Below are 22365 nucleotides of genomic sequence, written 5' to 3' on the forward strand. Positions count from 1 at the left end.
TTAATGGTAACATACTTATCAATTCATTCAAAGTACTCAGGATTCGATGATAATGATGGTGTGTGTATGGAATTTGTCATTGCTACCAGAAATTAATATATCATAATGTTTTAGCCTTAAGTTTGACATGTTCTGACAACTTTTTTGTTTTGTTGATAGGGAAGTTTTGACAAGTGCAGTTAATATTTAAATAATTGACTTCCCACTGGATGATAGAGTCGCTGTATCATCGGTTTATATATTTTGCTGTGGAGACTTGCTTTCACCAAATGTTGTTGACACTTTTATCTGCTCGTACATTTTCAGAGAAGCATTGATAATTGGACTAAAACCCAGTGGAGACAGATTAATGTGGAACAGATGGATGTAGAGCTCAGAAGGTTTGCCAAGGCAAGTTCCATAACCGTCTATTACAACAATTGATCTTTCTCAGCACCACCTCCTTCCATCTTCCCTAACCTAGTAGCTGGTGTGTTGGGCTGTGTGTCCTTATTTACTTCCAAGAGGATGATATGAGACAGTATTTTTTTTTCACTCTCAGCCAGTTGCACTTCTAATCAAGCCTGCCTTTCTGTGAATGAGTGGATAAAAGAGTATTAGGACTAATGAATTGATGAGTAGCAACTGTAATCATGAGCTTCCTATGGCTGTCTGAATAGAGGGGAAGAGTAAGAGTCTCAGGGCTGAGGGGTAAGGCTTATGAAAGCTTTTGAATTTCTTCTGTGGCAGCCATAAGCATTTTATATCTTAAAAGGTACCTTTTGGTTCTGGAATTTGGGGCAAGTAATTGGAGTATGCCAGTTGTGGATTTATGTAGAATATTATGATCTTTGTTCTAATTGCTTACTCCAGTATCCCAAGGGGGCTCAATGTAACAGACTTGAGCTTATTGGAATCTAGTGCTTTGATGTATAGTCCTCATAGTCATATGCCCCCTGAAGGAAGTAGAACCTCTTTGAATAAAGCCAAAATGCATAGCCGTGAAAGACAGTTAAAAAGTGGCAGGGTCTTTGGCTTTCTTCTCACTCCAGAACATCCTTGCCTCGACTCAGTCCTGTGCTCAGCTCCTATCAACTCTTCACAGTTTTTTCTCTCATAATACTCTGCTCTCAAAGACCCTAACTAAGAAGTCCCATCATTCTTTTGGATGTCATGAGGTCACTATGCCTCATTTCTGTGCTCACTCCCTACTTAACTCCTCAACCGTTGGATTATCTCACTTCAGAGTGACAGTTTGACCCCCACTCTCAGCCGAAGCTCTTTTATCTTTTTTAAACAAGTGGCTTTGTGCTTTTCTTTGTGCTAAGATTGTTGTTTTATTATGGGTTTTCTTATTCACAATTGTTGGTGTTGTTCCATGAGCTGAGAAGACAGCCTAGTCAAGAGCTCTATTTGACACGTGTTAAAATCATGAAATATTTAAGTTCCAAGGAACAATAACTCAAAGGTAACCAACGCTTCAAGGCTAACATTTGAACAAGTCAGGTCTTCAGAGGAAGGTTTTAGTAATCCAGATAATCCAGTTTTCCACTTATTTATGTTTCTAGAGGAAATAGTCTTCATTGCACATGTCTTGTAAACTCTATTACATTTAATGTCCTGTGGGTTTCCTCACAGGACATCCAAGTTGGAGCCTGTAAATAAGAAACCACTGTATCCGAGCAGCTTGTACGTAGCTGACTCATAATATGTGTACAAATGAATGGATCCTTTTCAGTGTCTCTGGTTTTAGTCCTTAACTGAGTGGCTTAAATGCTTTTATTCTCTTTCCTAATCCAAGGAAATATATATTCATTTTTTCAAAGGAGGCAAATTATAAAATGTATTATTATATCTGGGGATCTGTTTTTTGTTTTTTTTTTTTTTGCTTTTCTTTAGGAAATATGGTCACTAGACAAGGAAGTCCGTGTCTGGGATGCTTATGCTGGCCTGGAAGGCACAGTGAGGGACATGACGACCTCCCTGAGAGCCATCGCAGAGTTACAGAGCCCAGCCCTCAGAGACAGGCATTGGCACCAGCTGATGAGGGCTGTTGGGGTCAGTTTCCTGGGTCTCATTAATTGAATGTTTTTGTGACTGTGAAGTGTTATTCCTTGGTTTACCTCATTCATCTGGGATGAAGTGGGATTTGTGAGAAGGTCTCTGGTCAAATGGGAGAGGTCAAGCTCCTTGAGATAGGACCAACAGACTGAACATGTGAAGAGCCTAGTTTTAGCCCCCTACTATGGACTAAACATGTTTCCCAGAATTCATATGTTGAAGCCTAAATCCCCGGTGTGATGGTATTTGGAGATGGGGCCTTTGGAAGATAATTAGGTCCTGAAGGTGGAGCCCTCATGAATGGGATTAGTGCCCTTAGAAGGGGATGAAAAGACCAGAGCTTTCTACTCTCAGCCATGTGAGGATACAACAAGAAGACAGACGTTTGTAAACCAAGAAGAGGCCTTCACCAAGAACCTGGCCTTGCTGGCACTGTGATCTTGGACTTCCAGCTTCTAGAACTGTGAGAAATGAATATTTGTTGTTTCAGCCTCCCAGTCTATGGTATTCTGTTATAGCAGCCTGAACTCACTAAGACCACCCCTTTTTTATCTCTTACTGGCTATGTGACCTCAAAGAAGTCACTTCACCTTTCTAGTTTGAGTTTTGTTTTTTATTATTAATATGGGAGGGATGTTATCTGCTCTTGTACATCAGAGAATCTTGTAAGGATCAAGTGAGATAATGTGAAGGCATTTTATAGAGCATAACATGGCTGCAAAGAATCTTACATATAGTGGAGAGGATCAGAGGGTATAGAAGTGAATTTAGGAGGAAACAGAATTCTGAAATTGTGATTTCCCCCTCCCACACACACACAATTCATTTAATAGTGGCGTTTTTTTTTAAATGTCTTTTGATGGTTTTGATTTTATTACAAAATATAAAATGATTTCTGAAGAGTCCATGCCACTGAAGGTTATATTTTCTCGCCTTTTTACATCCATTTAAGAGCAAATATACCAACCTGACACTTTATTTTTCAGGGAAGGTGACCTTTATGAGTTTAAGATAGGTAAAGGCAGTTTGGTATGTGTTTTCTCGTAAGCACATATTGAGAAGAAAGACTTTCATGATTTGAAGACAAAGGTGCAGCCTGGTGAAGTGGGGATGGCCTAAACTTTATTGGTCCAACCCTAACACTCAGTAACCCTGATCTTGGGCAAGTTACCAGCTCTCCATACCTCAAATGCCCCTTCTATGAAATAAAAACAATGCTATAAGGCTTCCCATGCAGACTTAGTGAAGAAATTGGAGATAAGGTTAGAGAGAGAGAGACCTAGCATGTAGTAAGTGCTCAATAAATGGTCCTTGAAGCTGCTATTATTATAATACTTTCCATAGAGCCTTTTAGACATTGGATATTTAGATTTTGTAATTGATCGATTAATTTATTCATTCAGAAAATCTTTATTGAATCTCTCAATATGTGATAGGCTGTGCCCCACTCTCTCTCTCCTCACATTTCCTCCAATAAGATTTCTCCTCGCCACAGTCTCTAGCCTGTATCATGCCTTTCTGCAAGCTGGAAAAAGGCACCTTCTCTGGCAGATCATTTAGAAAAGGCATCTTCCTCCAGGCTGTCCTGGGACATCAGAGCTGCAGCTAGATTCAACCTCAAGTTGTCACCTGGGCTGGGTGTCCATGTTCGGGCACAAACTGCATAACTAATGAGAATGGCCCGCGATGCATCCCTGTTCGTTCTTTCTCTAAGACAGACCTGGGTCCCTGGTCCCTATCAGCTCTGGACCGAGGTCAAAAGGGATGCAGAGATAGGGTGACCAGCTCATCTGGTTTGCTCAGGACTTGCCAAGTTTCAGCCCTGAAGGTCTCACATCCCTCAGTCGTGGGCAAACAGGGATGTGTGGTCACCCCACGCAGAGAGGCGGATGGTGATGAGCAATGTCACTGGTAGGGGAGAGCCAGGGAGGACTGCAGCTTCCAAGAAGCCGGGACTAGATACCTTAGCAGGAGCAGGAAAGGAAATGGCTTTCCTGCAACCACGAGGCGGGGTCAGCTCTTCTTTTGTGAGGGACACAGGTGAGTTTGGGCACTTAAGAAGAGCTGAGAGCTTCTTAGCAAATACTGGGGTTGTTGTGGGGGGAGTCAACAAGATGAGGAAATCAATATGAATTATTTTTTCATGTGGTAAATATGAATAATGACACTATGAGTAAATATTTTTTGCCAAGGAACTAAGATTAAATAAGTGATAAAACTAGGTTAAATCACGGAAGCAACTGGGAATTATGTTCAGTGAATAGAGTACTTTAGGAAGAAAAGACAAATGAGCTACTCCCTGATTCCTGGGATTTCAACCAAATTATAATAAATGAACAATGTGATTCTCTTTAAAAATGGGTTTTGTGGGCAAGGAGATAAGAAATGAGCTGACAAGGAAAGGATATGAAACAAAAGAAAGTAGTGTAGTGTGAACATGGCCTAAACCTTGGCCTCAACTTCTGGTGGGGGATGCCTCAGTAGTTGTGAGGTAAAAAGCAGTGGCTTTGATTGTCCCCACCTTTGAGAACTAGATGGGCGAGATGGACCCAGCAGCTGACCTGAGCATATTTAGCTATTATTCATTCCTCTGACTATTAGGTAAAAGGAACCATTAATATATGTGGAATATGAATTCTGTCCTTTTTTCTTCCTAATTAGGTCAAATTTTCAATAAACGAAGCCACAACTTTGGCAGATTTGTTAGCATTGCGGTTGCACCAAGTGGAAGATGACGTCCGAAGCATTGTGGACAAAGCAGTGAAAGAACTGGGGACTGAAAAGGTGTGGTATCCTTGGGCTGTTCCTTTTTACACGGGCCTCGTTCTGTGCATTAGCACATAAGCAGACTCAAGAGTCCTCCTGCCCCGGGAGGGGGACACAGGAGTCCCAGTTGGTTCTCTGCCACTAGTTAGTGTGTGACTTGGGCAGGAAACTGAATCCTTCTAAGTCACAGTAAATGTGTCAAACAAGAGGGGTGGCCCAGTTGATGATGACGAGGAGAGCAGAAAACACTTAGTATCATTTACTTTGTAGCAAACACTGCTCCAAGTGCTTTATTTTTCTTAAGTCATTAATTCTCTGTGGTAGGTAATATTATTCCTATTTTGCGGATGAGGAAACTGAGCTACAGAGAGGTAATTAACTTACCTGGGTTCACAGAGGGGAACTGGGCTTCACATTCAGGCATTCCGAGTGCTACCTATCTCATGCTGGCTAATTTGTAAATGACTGTCAAAGCTTTAGATAGCCTTTTAAATCCCTTCCTGCTCTAGCATTTTGTTTCAGCAAAGAATCTAAAACTTGGATCCAACAGAAATTTTATATTGGTGGGATGCTTGTTTCTTTCGTGTGATGGAATTCATTCTCTAAACCTCATCACCATGAATTAGTTGGAGGAAAAAAAATTGAGGCCAATAATGTTTGCTATCACTCTGCCTTTTTTGAAAATTATAAAAAGTTTTTTAAAATTCCAGATGATAGCCTTGATATTGATCCTAAGTTAAACTTTTGTGCATGTAACTTGATACTATTTATGTCTAGGTTATTACTGAAATCAGTCAGACCTGGGCGACCATGGAGTTCTCTTATGAAGTTCACTATCGGACAGGCATTCCATTACTAAAGTCTGATGAGCAACTTTTTGAAACTCTAGAGCACAACCAAGTAAGATGGATATTTTTATTACAGGTTTTTTTTCTTTTATGATTTTAGACTTTTTCCGAGTTCCAATACTCAATGTTTATTTATTCGTTCATTGGATGTCTACTTGTACCTGGCACCAGGCATGGTACTGTTTGGGATCAAAAGATATGAACACTTATTCTCAAGGAACTTGCATTTAAGCAGAGACACAGACAGAAGGGCTCCAAGGGGTCTAAGAAGAGACAGAGGCTCTGTGATGGGGAGAGGGAAAGACTCAGGGAGGGCCCTGTAAGGTGACAGTGCTTGTGCTGAACCTTGAAGGATGGGCTGGTATTCAACTAAGAGTGGCAATCAGAAAAGGGTGTTATAGGCAATGGAGACAATGTTCGTAGCATCTTGGAATGCCAGCATTCAGAGGTAATTTTAAGAGTTTAGTGTCCTTAGAATATAGATTTTCTTTATGGGAATAATAAAAAACAAGGCTGAAGCGACAGTCCAGAGTACAGCATATATGGCCTTGAATTCTAGGGTTATAGGTGGACATCTCTTTGGACATAAGAGATAAGAAAGTTGAAAGAGACAAACTATTCAGGGGAAATAATAACAGCAGTGTTATTATTATTAGATATAAGGCACTTAGGAAAAGAATCTGGTCTAGAGAGAGGACGCTCTATTATTTTTGGTGTATTTAGAGTGAGGGACATTTATGTAAAGGTGGAAAGTCAGACCCAGAGCTCAGCACAGAGCTTCGGTCTAGAAATGTAGAGGTCATTTTTGATATCTTGGGAGGTCATTTTTGATATCTTGACAATTGAATGAGAGGTAAAGAAGATAAGCCAACTGAGAATAGAGCTTCAGAAAAGGCTGCATTTGGTGAACAAGAGGGGGAGACATAAAGGAAACAGAGAGAGCGTGGTCAGCAAAATGGTAGAAAAAGGATACTGCAATATCATAGAAACCACGGGCTAAATTTTTCCCCTAAAGAAAGAGTCAGATGTCATGGAAACAACCTAAGTGTCCATTGATGGATGAATGGATAAGAAAATGTGGTGTATATATATACATATATACACAATGGAATGTTATTCAGCCATAAAAAACGAAATCCTGCCTTATGTGACAACATGGATGGACATTGAGGGTATTATGCAAAGTGAAATAAGTCAGAGGAAGTAGGTCAAATACCATATGATCTCACTCATTAAGTAGTGGATAATAACAACAACAAACAAACACATAGAGACGGAGATTGGACTGGTGGTTACCAGAGGGGAAGGGGGGAGGGAGGAGGGCAAAAGGGATAATTAGGCACATGTGTGTGGTGATGGATTGTAATTAGTATTTGGGTGGTGAACATGAGAACATGACGTAATCCATGCAGAAATAGAAGTATAATAATGTACACCTGAAATTTATACAATGTTATGAACCAATGTTACCGCGATAAACAAACAAAAAAATACTGTGTGTTCTCACTATATGTGGAATCTAAAAAAGCTGAACTCATAGAAACAGAGTAGAACGGTGGTTGCCAGGGTCTGAGGAGTGGGGGAAGTGGGGAGATGTTGCTCAAAAGGTACAAACTTCCAGGTATAAGATGAATAAGTTCTGGACATCTAATAATGTACAGCATGGTGACTATCGTTAACAATGCTGTATTATATACTTGAAACTTGAGAGTAGATCTTAAATGTTATCACCACACACACACACACAAAAGGTAATTATGTGGGGGATGGAGGTGTTAACTAACCTTATTGTGGTAACCATTTCACAATATCTATGTGTATCAAATCATCACATTGTACACCTTAAACTTATACAATGTTATATGTCAATAATATCTCAATAAACCTGGGGGGGGGAAGAGTCAAATGTATTAGATATTCAGAGGTGAAGGAGAATAAGAGGCCATTCTACTCTGTGACTTTCTGAGATTTCTATGTTAGAATGGTGAGAATTGCTCGCCAGACTGCATGGTGTTAGAGCAAGCCTTAGTGCTAAGAGAGCTGCAAAGCTTGGTGGTAAACTGGAAGGGGAGGAAAATGGAAGGTGGACAGAAGTTTGTTTTATTTTTTCAATATTGGAAAAAAAAGACCCACAACCTTGGAGTGATTAATAGGCAGGGACCAGGGGAGAGTGAGAGAGGATAAAAGAAAAAAGTTCAATTCCTAAAGCTGCGCCCTGGTGCACAATATTTTTTTGTGCTTACAAAGAGATACATGATCTTGTTGTAGGCATTAATATTAAATGCAGTTGCTTATATTTGTCTTTTTTTTTTTTGGAAAAAATGTTAAAATGAATATTTAATGCCATTAATTCATTCATTTAACCAATACTTACTGAATGCCTGTTCCACATATTACGTGCTAGGTCCTGGGACCCCAGTAATAAACAGAATAAGTATGGTCCCTCCCTCAGGATACTTAACTCTAACTAATTTAGCTGTTATTTACAGTTCTTTGCCTTTCTTTTAGGTTCAGTTGCAGACTTTGCTTCAAAGCAAGCATGTGGAATATTTCATTGAGCAAGTCCTAAGCTGGCAAAATAAATTAAACATAGCAGACTCAGTCATCTTTACTTGGATGGAACTCCAGCGAACTTGGTCTCACCTGGAAAGCATCTTTGTTAGTTCAGAAGATATTCGAATCCAGCTTGTAAAAGATGCTAGAAGATTCAATGGAGTAGATGCTGAATTTAAGGTTTGTAGAAGACAGACTGTTTTCTATCCTAGCAAAGTTTTCCAAACAATATGAAAATCTTATAAAGAAACATCATTTGGGGTATTGTACTCATAAAAATTAATATATTTTTGCATTTCAGGAAACGGGTCTGGAAACTTTTTCTGTGAAGGGTCAAATAGTAAATATTTTAGGCTTTGCAGTTTTATATGGTCTCTGTCACAACTCAATGCTGCCGTTGTAGTGTGAAAGTAAACGCACTACATAGACAAATGGGTGCAGCTGGGCTCCAATAAAACTTTATTTATAGACACTGAAATTTGAATTTCGTATAATTTTCATGTGTCACAAAATATTGTGCTTATTTTGATTTTTTTTCAACCAGTTAAAAATGTAAAAACCTTTTTTAGCTTCAGGCCATACAAAAACAGGCAGCAGGCCAGATGTTTCTCATAGCCCATAGATTGCCCACCCCTGCAGTGAGGCATGGTGGACAGATTCATCATCATTAGATTAATGATGGAGGGGAAACCAGTAACAGAATAATACTACCAGTTATTTGTTTGTTTGTTTCATAAGAGCCACAGAGAACACATGGAGATGTACACATAATAATGATAAATGATTTGAGAGACTTTCAGCAAAGAATAATGGCTATACCTTTTCATATAGAAATGATTATTAAATATTTTTTCCTTCCTATCTAAAGCAGAACACTCAGAGGAATTCTATTTTGTTTAACTTTTAAGGAGGAAAGAACAGATAGATTATTTAGTATTCATCCCATTTTCATATGTAGTATTCATCCCATTTTCGTATGTGAGTATACTCTTTGAGATTCTGGGTTCTCTCTCTCTCTGTTTTTTGTTTTTTTGTTTGGTTTAGAAGAAAGAAATTCTATGTGGACCCAGAATGGTGGTAATGCCCATCGAATTTATTTTTATAAAAACTATGTGATTATACTTTGTTTTCGGTCATCTAAAAGTTTAAAAGCAAAAGTGGACAGACATGGTGTTAGAAGTCTCTTTAACCTTGCTTTCTCATAGTTCATTCTTCATTTTTTAATTTCCAAAATGGATGAAAATTTGGAAAAGTAATTTCTAATATCAATGGCACCATGTTGTACTTTCACACAGGAGTTAATGTTCAAGACAGCTAAAATAAAAAATGTTATAGAAGCAACATGCAGACCTAATCTCTATGAAAAACTTAAAGATTTACAGTACAGGTAAGAATAAAACTATAAAGTGATCAATTTGTTATAATTTTATGAGATTTCTTTCAAGTACCTAATAGTATTTAACGTTATATTATTATAGGTACAACCTCTACTAAATTATTTTATAATAAGTGCCTTGTACATATTAGGTGGTACATATATATTGTGAATTAATGTCAATAAATCCAAATATATTTCTGTTTTCCAAAAGGACTATCATAGTAGTAAAATGAGAGTATCTTATTATCAAGGGAATTGACAATAGTTTTATCGAACTATCCTGCAAATATTTATTAAGCATCCACTATATGCCAGGAACTGGAATTGTACTCAGTTAAGTCCTTTATTTTGTATATAATTTAATTATACTAGAAATTATTCTTAGATAGAATGTTAGTACTTTTGAAATTGTTATTCTAAGGGCCATTTGTAATTTTCACATATAATTCTACAACAGCTAGTGGTCATAAGACTATTCTGGCTTTTGATTAAAAATGGGCAGATCAGCTAGTAAAAGAAGAGGTTTGTGCAGAATTGTGATCACTTTTTATGGCAAGGTAGAGGAGAGCTCTAGATAAAAACATACGTTACATAAACAAAATTATTTCGTAATCTGAAAGTTTTTTAGGCATAAAGTTGGCCATAATTTTAAAAGGGTGAATTTCCACAGAAGTTAATTATTTCTTAGTCGATGATCTTTGGGGATTGTGGGGCTCTGCCTCTGGGTCATCTCTGCTCTGCTTGGAAAAATAAAGTGAAAATGATTCTGGATCTTATAGCTCCTCTAAACACCAGAGAGAGTTGAAGCCAGTTGTGTTTTGTAGACATTCAATGGGGAAAGGAAGACCTTAAACCAATTACATCTTAACTAATGTATTTGTGCTCGGATTGAATGATGCCAAACCTAGTCTTTTCCCCTGCTGATTAGAAGTGTCACTAAGAAAAGTGATGAGTGACATCAACCGAAGTCTGATCTATATTTAGCCTCAACTAATGATGTGTGTGTGTGTGTATCTACCCCTACTTGGCATGACTTGTATATTAGTCACAAGCAAGATGATGGTGTTAAAGAGAAGGAGGTAGGCTACCTGTTAAACAGTGAGCTTCTTGTGATGAATGGACAGATGAGAGGAGCTGGGTTTTGTTTTGTTGATGTTTTAATAACTGAATGGGCAAGATATGCTTAAAAAGATTTTTCATTCGTATAGGCTTTCTCTTTGCGAAAAAGCTCTTGCTGAATACCTGGAAACCAAGCGTGTGGCTTTTCCACGCTTCTATTTCATCTCTTCCGCAGACTTACTTGACATTCTCTCAAAGGGAGCTCAGCCTAAACAGGTAATACTTTTTTGAAAGTCTCATATTATACTATATTAGCTAAGGAATGTCACATTTTCTCTATCATTGTCAAATGCCACCTACCATGTCACGCGTGCCAGGAGCTAGAAAATCGGCAATAAATATTCCTAATAGAGCAACGGAGGGATGTCAGAGGCAGTGCTCAAGGAACTAGGAAAGGTACCTGCCTGGTTCTCAATAAAGGGAAAAGATATCAGATGTACAAGGCTTAGGGCCCTGCAACAAATTAATGGAAGAAATAGTGGCTCCAAATCCCCCAGAATTCTGGGATGAGGGCTAGAGCATCCATTACTGGGTTTGCTTTCCTAGGAATGGGTCAGTATGAATAAGATCATGGCTGATATCTCCTTACTACAGCCTTGACTCCAAAGTAACCTTCATGTCTTCAGAGCTATCAGAGGCGGACTGGTATAATTTCAGGCTCGTTCTCTACCTAACCTTCTAATTTTCCCCTACCTATACAAAAATAACAGAGAGAGCTCAGATCAGAGACAAACTTTGTACAAATCCCAAAGCATTGTTTCCTTTAAACATTTAGAGGATGTTGCCTTTCACTTATATGTATTCATTTGTTTACATCCATTTAGATAGTACAGTTGTTACAGCTGACATAGGCGCTTGCTCCTAGAGTTGATGGTATGTAAGGTTATTTTGAAGCTAAAAGTTGTGCTTTATCATTATGGATTTGTCTCCGTTTTCTTTCTCTGGATATTTTTATGCCATTGTTTTTGGAATATGTCTCTTCACACTACAGTTTTCTAAATTCTGCTGTTCTTTGGACACAGTATTTATCTTGATTATTTCTCTCTCGTACCTCATTTCTCTTTGAACATAATTGAGTTGGATGGCTACACTTGCTGTTGATAATAGGAGTGCAGTCTCACTGTTAATAACAGAGTTGTTAGTCAACATTGGCAACATTTTCAGGGTCACCGGTCAGGTACTGTTTTGTATATTCATGCTAACTCCCAGATGGCTTTGTAAATAAAATCCCTCTGATTAGATTGACTAGGAACCCATGTATCCATCTCATTTATGTAGCACACAATTGGATGTTTTGGGTGTGTGCTTTTTGTTTTGTTTACTGGTTTCAAACACAGCAGTCAAAACCACAGTTATGCTTCAATAACCTCCTGGGAACAGCGTCCTGACCGACAGGCAGCTGGACCCCCTGCCGGCAGTGATTGTATGAGATAGAGGGTGTCATATTCTATTCCAGGTACATGTTCCTAAAGACTTGCAAATACGAAATACTTACAATTCTGAATTTTCAATATATAAATTAGAAGAGAGATGCATAAATCTGTAATTAGGATAACATTCTCTTTTTAAAATTATATTCTTTAAATACAATAAACACTTGTGTGACTGGTTTATTGAATAGTATTAATTACACAGAATACAGACATGAAACAGTTTTAATTTTCTACAATTATTAATCCCAAATCTGCTCTGCTGAATCTCTTTACACTGAGTAGCAGACCCTTTTATAACATCTTGGGTAGGTATTGTAACACCCTGGTTCATTTTTCTTATTAAAAAATAAATAAACCAAAAACAACTCCGTAAGGTCTCATTTAAAATTCCAATCCCACCTCTGTGTTAAAGCCAGGCTGTCACATAATTAACTCAAAATTGGGCGGGAGTCATCAATTCTTTTGTTCCTCCTCCCTACCTGTTTATCATGGAAAGGGGGTAGGGGTGTCATCTGTCAGTCATTGCCCTTTCTTAGTGCTTGTTCCTGCTTCTCTGACCAGCACTGACTGTCAATCTTCATTCTCAACAGTGAGCATCCCCATGTTGGGTCTCTTGGGGAACACATGTGCAAGTCCTCAGGGGACAAGGGGAACCTCCCACGGGATATATATCGCAGAGCCAACTCGCTCAACTCTTCTAGTTCTTGCCCTTGGCAGTGTAATCAGCCATCTGGTTCCATCTTCTTCCTCCTTTTTCCACCTAAGCAGATGTCCACGCAAGGAACACATCACAGATTCACTTCCTGCAGGCACCCATGGTTTCTATGATGATTCTCCAACTCTTCTCACTTCATAACTTAAGGGTGGAGGTTGGGGGAACATTCCTTCTCCTTCCCCACAATGAGTGAGGAAAAGTCATAGCATCCCCTCTGGGCTGATAACTCACAGGTGTGAGGTTGGCCATCTCTCCTCTCCTCCTCCCTGCAGTACTTTCCATAGAAGGGGTGTAAGGAGGTAGATGATAGTAAGGGGTTGAGGTGTGTCTTACCAAGCCCTGGAGAGACTACCCTGTCCTAACCCCTGTATGTTCTCTTCGGAACGTGCACATACCCGATGACTATTTGTCCTTAATTGAAGTCCTAGGTTGGTGGTAGAGGAACAGGTCATTCGACATTTACTTGTCACTAATTCTCATTACTTCCTTTCAAATCATCAATGCATCATGCCTTAGCCAGACAGCACGTTGGCTTGTAGGTTTATGCATCTCTGATGTCAGCTACCTTTTTCATTATCCTTCCTAAGTTACAGGATGAGTTTTTTTATATGTAAACTCTAAAAGTGTACCATTTAAGTCATTCTTTTTATTTTCATAGCGTCACTTCAGTATTTTAGAGTGTCACCTTCTCTAATGCCAGTGTGACTTACTATAGTGGTCCCCTCGCCTACCTCATTCCTAACATTTTAATCATAAATTCTAAATCCCCAAATTTCAGGTACATTTTTCAGTACTAGTACCACTCTTTAATGAAGGACTAGATAATATAAGACATTAAAAACATTTTAAATTATAATGAAGCTGAATGTTAAAATCACAGCACAGAGATCTACAAAATTGCTCCTAGCCATGCTGATTAATGCCAGCAGCAGGGGTCTCTACACCATGCTAACAAAAGGAGGTGGGTATTTCTGTTCACCAGCTAAGTGGGTCTGGCCATGTGGCTACAGTGTAAACACAGTTTATAGGTTCTCCTGACCTGCCAGCTTTGAAATGATTAGATTTTTGATATATTTTTAAATTTTGAGATTTATATATTTCAATTGTGCTCAAAATGTGATTTCATTGAGATCTTTTTGTTACACTAATTAAACTTTCAACAATTCAAATTCCCATAAAATGCTATCACACTGTTACTAAAGGTCTATTATTAGAAAACGTATTTAGCTGCCTCTTTGGTGCAAATAACCACCCAGGAGTGACTTGTTGGGGTGGAGGATTGAGAAGGAGCTAAGGGCAATTTAAGTCATCTACAGCCACAGTCAGCTTCTTTCCTTGAAATGGTTCTGCGAAGTCAGGGTGCATTCTGAATTCTTCGTCACTTAGTACAGGATAGTTAATGCTTTTGGCAGTTATACCAAATAGCCTGGCCTTGCTACACTGTCTTACCTTCTTTTCAATATCAGAATCAGTTTCAGCCCACCAGACACAGCTTTTCCATCTCTGCCTTTTGTGCTAACATTCCTGAATGTACTCCCTGTAGAGTGACCAAGATAACATGGCAACTGTAGCTTGGGGAATAACAATGCAATTTCCCCAGAAAAGACGCCCTTTGTGGGCAGATAACTCATGTTGACATCTCGTGAATGACTCGAATTCTTCCAGGCCCCCCTCCTCCACCCACCCGCACTCAATTTAAGAGTGCTGGTCAAAGTGGAGGTTTCTGCAGTTAATCGTGGGATTGGATCAGCCTGAACTCATCAGCCAGGGAGGTCTGCTATCACGACAACCTCCATTCTGTAAGCAGAAATTCCCAAGTGAGAGTACTTGAGTTGGAATGCCAGAGCGATGAACTCGGTGTGTCTAGAACGCCTTCGGTGGTTATTAGCTGTTGGTAAGCTTGTGTAAGGTCAAATTTTAAAGACATTTTCCTCCCAAAATTCACCCTGACCTCCCAATGGCATGGATTATCTAAAGGTCTGTGGATATAGATGCTGCTTAACCTCAGTTGTCAAAAATCTCTGGTAGTTGCTTAGGGAAACACAAACTTAAAGATGTACTTGCAGGATTAATTGGCATGGTGCGGTAGTTATATGCAACTGGTTTAAAGTTGCAGATGATTCAAAATTAACGTTCTTTGATTTTTTTTTCCCCCTTAGAAAAACATCCTTTTGTATTATTCAAGTGAAGCAGCGTAGTGGTTAAAGTCAGATGGAATACCATCAGTTGACTCCTTTGTGCCCTTCCAGGTTGTTATACAGTGCCTAAAAGTAGCTGACACTTTGTGTAGTCAAGATGTTTTTAGCCACTGATTCCTAGTGAATTGAAAGATCTTTTTGTCCTAGAAGAATTTGCACGTTTTCTCTTCCCTCACTCCCTACGTGATGATTAGTGAAAGCTTCTCCATGATGGAGCTATACTAAAGAAAGACAAACTTTGAATGTGATCAGCTGCATTTGTATTGTCTAATGGGGTCACTATGAGCCACGTCTTGCTAGCTATTGAGCACTAGAAATGTGGCAACTGAGGAACTGAATTTTTAACTTCAATAAATTTTACTTGATTTAAATTTAAAAACTGATATTTGATTCAGTTTTTGGAAAACATAAGTTTGTTTGGAACAACTTGGGTGTGTGAATCTACTTTTGCAATTGTATATTTTATGAAATTTGAATACAGATCAAGTATTTCTGATGAAAATTTCAAATTTAGATATGCTGTAAATATACATACCCACGTGATTTCAAAAAGTTACTATGCAGAAAAGAATGTAAATTAGCTCGTTAATAATTTTTATATTAATTACTTGTAGAAGTGAAAATATTTTGGATATACTAGGTCAAATAAAATACATTAAAATTAATTTGACTTATTGCTTTTAATGTGGCTACTAGAAAGCCACTACTGTGGAAATTGAGGCCACAATGCATTCTCTGTAGTGGCAAGATCAAGAATATATATGCTCAGAAGTGTTTAATGTTTGCATCAAGAAATATCCTTCAATGGCACCAGCCCAAATCTACATAAGAGGAAATCTGCCAACTTGTCTTTTGAGAAATCCCCCAAATTGCAGTGATGAGACAGATGGCACCAAACTGGTACTTTTAATAGACTGTAAATATTGGCATTTGGAAAGGTGCTTGTGAGAAATGGGCTTAATATTAGGTGATAAAAAGCACTGCTGGGTCTTAAAGGGACAGATATCTAAGACTCCACATTCCCACAAGCACGGTATCTGTCCATAGAGTGCTTCCATTTGCTTATCTCACAACAAAGGGAAAGTGTCTCAGCATCTGAGTTTCAGGAATCTGGATGATGGAGCTTAATCACTCACTCATAGTGTGTCACAACCTTCTTGAACAAGGATTAGTCCTCCTCAAGCAATTAAGAAGATCAAGGCTCAAGATGCAAATGATTAGTTGACAGCATGCAAGAGTAAATGAGTTTTAGTTGAAATAAAATCAACCAAAAATTCCAGCTTTTCTAGATGAAGTAGAAAGCTGGAGGGCTTTTAGCTACCTAAAGTGGAGGAAGGGGTTGCCCTCAAGTTTAGGTTGGGGCCGAGGAGGGAATGGGGAAGAGGCAGCAAAAGGAAACAGACACAGAAGATGGTCATGGTTTTGACCCCTAGCCTTTGTCTCTATTTACCTTCCACTGAGCAGTGAGGAACAGAGGCAGCTCTCCTAAGTGTAGTTTGTCATAGAAATTGCCAAGTAAGAGCAGCTCTTCGTTAGGAACATGTCTTTAGGAATTTAGGAATATGTCAAATTTAAATGGATGTCTTTGTATAAAGGCAGCCTCATGCCCAAAGGACTTAGCAATTAGGCATGAGCAAGAAAATAGACAATCTAACATTTGAATAAATATGTCATAAATTATATATCCAATGGGGATTATCCTTGATTAGTCTCACAAAATAGTTAATATATGGTTGACCACAAATTGTGTAACAATATAACAAATTGTGTAATTTTTTTTTTTCATTTTGCAAATGTGTTGCCCCTGCTTAGAGTTCTATTGCAGCTCCTTAATTGGAATTCTCTCCACAGCCCATTTATAAGTTACACAACAAAACCAGGGTTATTACAATGTGGGATTAAAATAAAATACCACTTTAATGTTATGAGATCCAAATATTCAATCTTGTAAATGTAGGGTCCTGCCACCAAGGAGTTTTAGGCCTTGCTGTGGAACCTCAAATTCCTGGTCCTGGCCTTTGTTTGATGTAACTTGATAAAAGGTTATTCAGCTTCAGCTTAAACTCAATGGACAGGGCTTCCAGCTGTAACAGATTAGCTTTTAACAGAGTACTGTTCCTTCTGGGAACAACTAGAAAACCTGGATAAAATATTTAAATCTGTTTAAATGCATCAAAGAGCACTTAAAGAGCATCGAAGAAAAGTCAAGATTTCAGGGGCCAAGATATGAGCAGAAGGAAACCACAGAGACATTTGCCTGACATTTGCTACTGCTTTTCCTCTTGGGACATTTGATGATTTATAAGATATGGCCAAGAGTCTGAGAAGCTGATCAGAGCTTTCATCAGTATCATGGAACTTGAAAGAAGGAGAAAAAATAAAAAATAAAAACTGAAATCAGGTCACATCAAGGAGGGTATTATCCAGAAAATCAAACAACAATAATAAACGATTTTAAGGTCAATTGGATGTAAATTTGCAGGAGGGGGAGGAAGGGTCATCTACCACATACGATATCTAAAAATCAATCCAGGTGGATGTAGATCTAAATTTGAATGGTAAACCAATGAAATGATGTATAACATATGAGAGAATATCTTCATGATCTTTGGATGAGCAAAAATTTCTTAAATTGGACACAATATGGGGGGAGGTTGATGGATTTGACTATGTTAAAATTTAAAACTTTAGTTTATCAAAAGATACCATTAAGAGGTTAACAACACAAGCCACAAAGTGGGAAAAAATGTTTGTAATACCTTAAACAAACAAAAGACTCATATGAAGAATATATAAAGAATTCCTGCAACCAAAGAGACAAAGATAATCCAGTCTAAAAGTGGGCAGAAGTGGGCAGTTCACAAAAGAAGATATCCTAATGGCCAGTAAACATATGAGAAATTGCTCAACTTTATGAGTCATCAGAGAAATGCAAATTAAAGCCACAATGAGAGATCTGCTTCTGGCCAAGATGGAGTAGCAGGAACTGGATTCACCCTTGTGCTTGAAAAAACCCAGAACTTTGACAAAATATATGAAACAAGAGCTTTCTAGACACTGGACATCAGGCAGCAGAGGCTAGTGATTCATGGCAGACTTGGAACAAAAGAGGTAAGCTCTAGGATGGTCCCAGTGTGCTTCCTGGAGAGAGTTTCTGGGCATGGCACAGGGAGGGGGAACCAGGCTGAGTCTGGTGGACTCTCTGAATTGAGGGCCCAGAGCTGAGAGTCCAAGGAAATGAAGGTGGTTAGAGTTTGCAGAAATGAGCACCGAAGAGGAAAGGACTATGGAGAGAGAACCCCTCAGACTTCTGGAGGGGCTCCTTAGAATCTTCAGCAGTGGAGAATAATTAGCCATGGATTAGACACTACTTGAGTCCTGCCAAACAAATCTTAAAAGCAAGATCCAAAAGGATTAAATTGTTTCCAAGTAATTTAACTGCATCTCAGAACAAAGCTCAAGAAGATAGGAATAAAGGTATATTTAGCACCAAGCAAGGTAAAGTTCTCAATCTCTGACATCTTGTTAAAGATTACAGGGCATGCAAAGAGGCAGCAATATTTGACCCATAATGAGGAGATAAACAATCAAAACTGACACAGATGTTAGAGTTAGCAAAGAGATTAAAGTTATTGTAGCTGTATTCATATGTTCAAAAAGTTAAGTAGAGATATGGAAAATATAAGAAAGTTCTATATGTGTAATTGGACATACCCAAGTGCAGGAAGTGGTGAGAAAAAATATTTGCAGAACAACAGCCAAAAGATTTCAAATTGATGAAAAGTAAGCATCCATAGATTCAAGAAGCTCAGTGAACCCAAGCACAAGAAACATGAAGAAAACTATACCAAATTTCTCAAATTGATCTAAACCAATGATAAAGAAAGAAATCTAAAAATCATCCATCACGTCACATTATGTACAGAGGAACAAACGTAAGGATAATGAAAGGCTTCACAATGCAAGTGAGAAGACAATGGAGCAACAACTTTAAAGTACTGAAAGAAAAAAAAATCAACCTAAAATTCTTTACCCAGTGAAAATATATTTTAAAAAATGAAGGCAAAATAAAAATGTTTTCAGACATTCAAGTTGAAAGATTTCATCACCAGCAGATTGGCAACACCAGAAATGTTAAAGGAAGTGCTTCAGGCAGAAGGGAGATGATACCAGATGGAAATCTGGATCTACACAAAAAATGAGCATTGAGATGGTAACTGTACAGAACTAGACAAAACAGGCACATTAGGCATCCATCAGAAGGCAGAACGGTAAGAAATCATATAGACATGAGTTTACATCCTAGCTCTGTTGATTACTGGCTATGTTATTGCTTTACCTTTCTGAACCTCAGTTTCCTTATATACTGAATGGGAAAACAGTAGGTACTTGGTTTCTGAGCAAGAAGTAAAACAGAATAGGTAAAGAACGGAGAAAAGTACTTAACATATAATATTGTAAAAATTCTTCTCCTCCCTGCATCCATGCCCTTTCAATGTGATGTTGCAATTTTCATCAAGGGTAGAGCTTATTTCTCCATTCAGATTGCTATGTGACTTGTTTTGGCGAATGTATTGTTAACAAGTTCACAAACACTTGTACACTGGGGCTTGCCCTCTCACTGCTCTTTGGAAACCTATGACCGCCCCATCAAGAACGAGCCACAGCTAGCCTGCTCGATGATAAGAAGCACATGCCCATGCCCATGCCCAAGCCCCCGGCTGGGCAGCCAACATCAGTCATGAGCAGACCACAAGTGTATGAGGAAGCCCAGGTGGGACCAGCTAGGGCAACCCAAAAGCAGACACACAGAATTGTGAGCTATGAAATTGTTACCGTTTTAAGCCACTAAATTTTGGGGTAGTTTGTTAGGTTGCAACAGCTAATTGATACATGTTAGTTATGTATTCACATATAGGTGTCTAAGTAAGTGGATATACATTCATCATATCAATGACTTCTATGTGCTACTGATTTAAAATAAAAGATTTTACTTGACATTTAAAAGCAAAACAAAAAGGTAACTATCAAGTACTAATCCATGGACCCAGTCTTTTCTGTTTACTTCTTATTTTTTTGTTTTGTTTTTTCCTTCCTGAAGATACCTTGATATCAGCTGTGGCGTTGTTTTGACATCAGTGACAATGGGAGGACTGGTGAAAATATCATGAGTTGGTGTGTCTCTAACTCTTTCCTGGGCTGAAATACTCTACCTAGTAAAATGTTCATTTCTTCCTCTCTTTTCAATTTGTACAGATATTTCCTTAAACTCTGACATATACTCATTCACACAATGAGACATTGAGATCAAACCTACCAAAAGGCTAAAATTAAAAAGACTAACAATACTAAATAATAGTAAGGGTGTGGAGCAATGGGAATGTTGATATCCAGCCAGTGGGACTGTAAATTGGTATGATCACTCAGGAAGCCTGTTTAACAGTATCTTCTAAATATGAATATGATGATACATTATTATCCAGCAGTTCCTCTTCTCAGTGTATACTCAGCAGGAATGTATACATATGTGGACCAAAAGATGTGTACAAGAATTTTCATAGCTACATTATTCATAATAGCCCCAAACTGGAAACAATCTAAATGTTCTTTAACAGTAGAATGGATAAATACATTGTGTTATATTCATACAACAAAATACCATAGAGCAATGAAGATCAGAAAAACTAATGCTATACTTAATGACATGAATAAACCTCACTAACATAATGTTGAATGATAGAAGGCAGATACGAAAGAGTATAATTGTATAAATCCACTTATGTAAAGATAATCTCCTTTTTTTTTTTTTTGGTGAGGAAGATTGGCCCTGAGCTAACATCTGTTGCCATTCTTCCTCTTTTTGCTGAGGAAGATTAGCCCTGAGCTAACATCTGTGCCCATCTTCCTCTATTTTTGTATGTGGGATGCCACCACAGCGTGGCTTGACTAGTGGTACGTAGGTCTGCGAGTGGAATTTGAACCTGTGAACCCTGGGCCACTGAAGCAGAGCACGCGAACTTAAATACTATGCTGCTGGGTGGGCCCCGATAATGTCCATTTTTGAGAGGAGGGGCCAGTGACTGCCCTGGGCAGTGAGGAGTTTTCTGGGTGCAGGTATATTCTATTTCCGCATCATCTTGGTGGTTACAAGAGTTGTGTTCACTTTGCTAAAATTCATTAAGCTGTACACACATGATTTTTCACTTTTGTCGCTATATATTTGAATTTTCAAAAGGTTATTAACAAACTCAGCATTTGTATTGTGAACACATTTATATAAATTTACATACACATGCTAAAGATGTTAAGGAAGAAACAGAATCAGCACAGATGTATGTCCAAGTTATATTGATAAGTGAAAAATCAAATTACAAAGTATGATATATAGTATGATGTTATTTTTAGTAGAAGCAAACCAAGCAGTACCTGTTACTTAGTATTGGCTATAATGGTTTACAAAATTTATAACAAACTGATTTAGTCTTCCTGGATTGCATAACTAATTACATGTTCATTATTGAAAATTTGAAAAATACAGAAATACACAGACAAAACATCATAATGCTATTTTTGAGTGATTATAGTTTTTTGTAATACGTCTGTTTCTTTATGTCATAACATATTATCAAAATTGGACTGTTCTTCTACAATATGATGTTTAATGTTTATAAAAGGTTTAATCATATGAATATGCCATAACTGATTTAACCAACTTCTAGCAAGTTTTTGCAGATTTAGAATTTCAACAATGTTGCATGTTCATTTCCTGTACTGTTACCAATACTGAGTAGTAGTATTAAAAAAATAAAACACAGCAACAAACTAACTTTGACAGATAAACTTTTGCACATGTAAAAATAATGGACTGATTTTCATTTTATTCTAGAGGATAATATTCACAATAGATAGGACTGCCTACATTTTGGACATTACTTATATTCACATAAATATTATAACCATTATGAATAAATGAGTTAATGACTACATACAAATGAATCCTGAGGTGCTCGCTGTGCCGGGAGTCCTACCAAGGCTTTCTATTTATTTTATCTCAGTTAATCAGCAGCAGCAACATCTTTCACAGATGGGGCAAATATGAAATTAGACATAGGCGAAAAGCAAGTGATAAACTTGAAGAATGTAATTATAAGCTATAGTAATTTCATTTTCTTCCTTTTGTTTTCTAGCTGAACATAGGGTAGACCAGATGATCTTATCACTGTATTTTTATGCATTTCAAATTATAAAATTACCTAGATAAGTACATATTTTTTACTTTATTTACAGGTAGATAAATTTAAGCTCTTAAGTAGGT

At 38.0% G+C, this 22365-nt stretch overlaps 1 protein-coding gene across 1 annotated transcript in view; it reads left to right on the forward strand.

Moving 5' to 3' along the window:
- DNAH11 (dynein axonemal heavy chain 11) overlaps positions 1-22365 on the forward strand; it is a 311121-nt gene that overhangs the window by 74202 nt on the left and 214554 nt on the right. The window contains exons 23-29 of the mRNA XM_058534426.1: positions 307-390; positions 1879-2037; positions 4702-4824; positions 5584-5706; positions 8163-8387; positions 9503-9594; positions 10794-10920. Coding sequence (XP_058390409.1) covers positions 307-390; positions 1879-2037; positions 4702-4824; positions 5584-5706; positions 8163-8387; positions 9503-9594; positions 10794-10920 — 933 coding nt within the window. The remainder of the gene's footprint in view (positions 1-306; positions 391-1878; positions 2038-4701; positions 4825-5583; positions 5707-8162; positions 8388-9502; positions 9595-10793; positions 10921-22365) is intronic.

This window comes from Diceros bicornis, chromosome 3 (assembly GCF_020826845.1).
Source record: "Diceros bicornis minor isolate mBicDic1 chromosome 3, mDicBic1.mat.cur, whole genome shotgun sequence".
NCBI lineage: Eukaryota > Metazoa > Chordata > Mammalia > Perissodactyla > Rhinocerotidae > Diceros > Diceros bicornis.